This window comes from Nematolebias whitei, chromosome 5 (genome assembly GCF_014905685.2).
Source record: "Nematolebias whitei isolate Nwh7 chromosome 5, NemWhi1, whole genome shotgun sequence".
NCBI lineage: Eukaryota > Metazoa > Chordata > Actinopteri > Cyprinodontiformes > Rivulidae > Nematolebias > Nematolebias whitei.
The window spans coordinates 23,174,763-23,178,331 of record NC_056502.1 but is presented as its reverse complement, the minus strand read 5'-3'; the positions used below and the strand labels follow the sequence as shown (position 1 = coordinate 23,178,331).

General features: G+C 40.1%; 1 protein-coding gene across 1 annotated transcript in view; it reads left to right on the top strand.

The window, feature by feature from the left end:
• The window catches only part of smg9 (SMG9 nonsense mediated mRNA decay factor), a 35,176-nt gene that overhangs the window by 28,110 nt on the left and 3,497 nt on the right, over positions 1–3,569 (top strand). Inside the window, 1 exon segment of the mRNA XM_037677232.1 lies at positions 1,338–1,440. Within this exon segment, the coding sequence (XP_037533160.1) occupies positions 1,338–1,440 (103 nt within the window).

Sequence of the window (3,569 nt, the reverse complement as noted above, 5' to 3'; positions counted from 1 at the left end):
GTCAGTGAACACAATCCACCGTGCCATCCGCCGTTGCCAGCTGAAACTCTACAGTGCAAAGAGGAAGCCATTTCTAAGCAAGCTCCACAAGCTCAGACATTTGCACTGGGCCAGGGGTCATTTAAAATGGAGTGTGGCAAAATGGAAGACTGTTCTGTGGTCAGATGAGTCACGATTTGAAGTTCTTTATGGAACACTGGGACGCCATGTCATCCGGACCAGAGAGGACAAGGATAGCCCAAGTTGTTATCAACGCTCCGTTCAGAAGCCTGCATCACTGATGGTATGGGGTTGCATGAGCGCTTGTGACTTGGGCAGCTTGCATGTCTGGAAAGGCACCATTAATGCAGAGAACTATGTTCAGGTTCTAGAACAACATATGCTCCCATCTAGACGTCATCTCTTTCAGGGAAGACCTTGCATTTTTCAACACGATAATGCCAGACCACATTCTGCAGCAATCACAACATCATGGCTACGTAGGAGAAGGATCCGGGTACTGAAATGGCCAGCCTGCAGTCCAGATCTTTCACCTATAGAGAACATTTGGCGCATCATAAAGAGGAAGGTGTGACAAAGAAGGCCCAAGACGATTGAACAGTTAGAGGCCTGTATTAGACATGAATGGGAGAGCATTCCTATTTCTAAACTTGAGAAACTGGTCTCCTCTGTCCCCAGACGTCTGTTGAGTGTTGTAAGAAGAAGGGGGGATGCCACACGGTGGTAAAAATGGACTTGTCCCAACTTTTTTGGGATTTGTTGATGCCATGAAATTTGGAAACAACACATTTTTCTCTTAAAATGATACATTCTCTCAGTTTAAACTTTTGATCTGTGATTTGTGTTCTATTCTGAATAAAATATTAGATGTTGGCACCTCCACATCATTGCATTCAGTTTTTATTCACAATTTGTTTAGTGTCCCAACTTTTTTGGAATCCGGTTTGTAAAATATTGACTGTGAAACGTGACTGATCTATTTGGTGTGGGAAAGTTCACATGATGATTACTGTGAGCAGAAATGTCCAAATATTTTAAATTAAATCTGACTTGGATGATGATAACTTCAAATTAGGATAAATTACTATATCATATCCACACTAATGTGCTAAATTAATCTGATCTGTCCTTATACTACTAAACTGAGACATTAAACATGATTTTCATGTAAAAATAAATAAATAAAAGGACTTGAAAAAACTTGATTGTAAAGCTTTGCACCTTTGTATTTAAGATGAGAATGTGCCATTAGTTTGTCCACCACCATATGCATATTCTTCAGATTTCTTGGACAGAAATCCTCCCGTCTGGCTTTATTCTGGACAAAAACTGAACAGAGGGCAAACAAAATACATAAAAAAAGAAGAATACAGCTGTGCACAAACATGATGAAACTTGTGTATCTATTTATGCTCTTAGCAAATTGGCACCTATATGAGGGTAGTACTCTGCTCCATCATCGCTGCCTGAAGAGCCGGTGCTGTCGTGGCTTGCAGATGGAGTGGAAGGTTTCAGCATCTCAGCAGTTTGAAGAAATCTATCAGCAAACATAATAATAACCCACAGCACATACTGTCATGTCAGCATACAGAATTATGACAGAGTTACAACAGTTTAATATAAGTCCTACTAATGTTCAGTGGGGTGTTTTTTTTGTGTGTTTTTTAAGACAACACGGAAAACACAGAAAAAGAGGAAAAGTTTAGGTCGGCCACAAGCCAGCAAAGATGCTCTTGAAAGCACCAAGTGTCTGTTTAATCGAAAACGTCTGTGTCCCTTTGTGACTACCAAATCAATCAGGTGTGAACACCTTCCTCAGACTAGTTGCATCATGCCCTCAAACCTTGCACACTGCAAGCGGAAAGAGACGCATGGGAGGTTTCAAGAGGCTACTTACAACAAGAAAATATTATTACCGGTACATCCGTTAAAATATAATAAAAGTATATATACAGTAGTCCCTCGCTAGTTCGCGTTTCGACTTTTGTGGACTCGCTATATCGCGGTTTGTCAACGCACATTAACATCTTTTATGAAATAAATTAATAAAAATTGTACAGCGCAGTACACGATACACAATTGTCAACTTTACAGTAATACTACTGTACTCACGTGGTTGGGGAAAAAGTTGAAAAATAAAATAAATAAATTCGGACAGGCGTCACCATTTTGTAGTTTTCTTTCAATCAGCCTACACAGTAATTGCCACTCATAAGAACTGCATTGCCCATAAGTCAGTACTGCACTGTAGTGCCTCTGGCCGCTGCTTTCTGCTGAACAGAAAGCGAAGTCGTGACTGCTGAGCCGGCTTATCTAACGTAAGATTTTAATCATGTCACTTGGACAAGTTTCTTTAAGAAAATTAAACTTTACAAACTTAATTCACAAGAAAGAAATCAGGTCAGGACATGTCTCTTTAAGAAACAGAGCATTGTGCTATGTAAACCAGGTGCTGATTGGCTGCACAGAACAGGACCCCCAGACTCACTGGTGGACACGAGAGATCCTAGCTGGCCCACGATGGCTTCCAAGCGGGGACACGCCGCTGAAGGTCCGCCGCTGTTTCTGGAGCCCATCTGGACATTTTTCATCTCTCAGGTCAGCGTGGAACCGAGCCACTGCTGTTCTGCAGAGCCTGGTAAGTAAAATTTAGTAGCTACCTATACAGTACTGTACGGTACGTATGTTGTTAAAATAACGTAGATTTAAGAGTTTAGAACATTTCAAGAGTGTTGGAAGAGTTTCTAAAGCCTTAAAATATATAAATACAAAAATAAATATAATGTCGCTACTTTGCGGAATTTCACTTGATGGTGGGGGGGGGGCTTGGACGAGGGACAACTGTATGTGTGTCTGTGTGTGTGTGTGTATATATATATATATATATACACACACACAGTATATATAGGCCTGTCGCAATAAACAATAAATCAATTAATTGTATGATAAATGAAAATTGTCAACCTCATTTTCATTTATCGGCTTTATCGTTTCTTTGTGTCTCTCTCTTTCTACTGAAGACACTGGATGACAAAAGGCTCAACTCCGGTGCTCTTCACTGACCCCTCTTTCTCTCTTCTCTTAAAAATCCGTTATAACCATCCAAAGTTTTGTTTTTGGATCGTTAAAAGCAGCTAAGCTGAGAAGCTATGAGATAAGCTAACAGGCCGACCTCGGGAAAAACCTGTCTTGTCGAAGCTCCAAAATTCACGGTTGAAACTCGTGCCTTCGTGTAAAAAGTTTTTTCGCTGCAAAAAAAAGCTGAGAACTTGTTTACTGATTGTTTTATTAAAAGCTTTATGTGAAAAATGCTATGATCAAACCACACAGAGCATCCGCCATTTTGAGAACTGAAAAAGAGGAACGAGAGACAGCCCATGTTACGTCAAGAGGCCTCCCTCCCATTTTTTTTAAAGAGACACACTGCTCGCTCCCTCACTATCCATCCTTTGGTTCACAGTGTTGTACTACCATCTAGTGGTCAAAAAAGACAATACACCCAAAAATTAACCAACATTTCTTCTTAAATTTGACAATAATTACTAATTATTGTCAAATTTCAAACAATA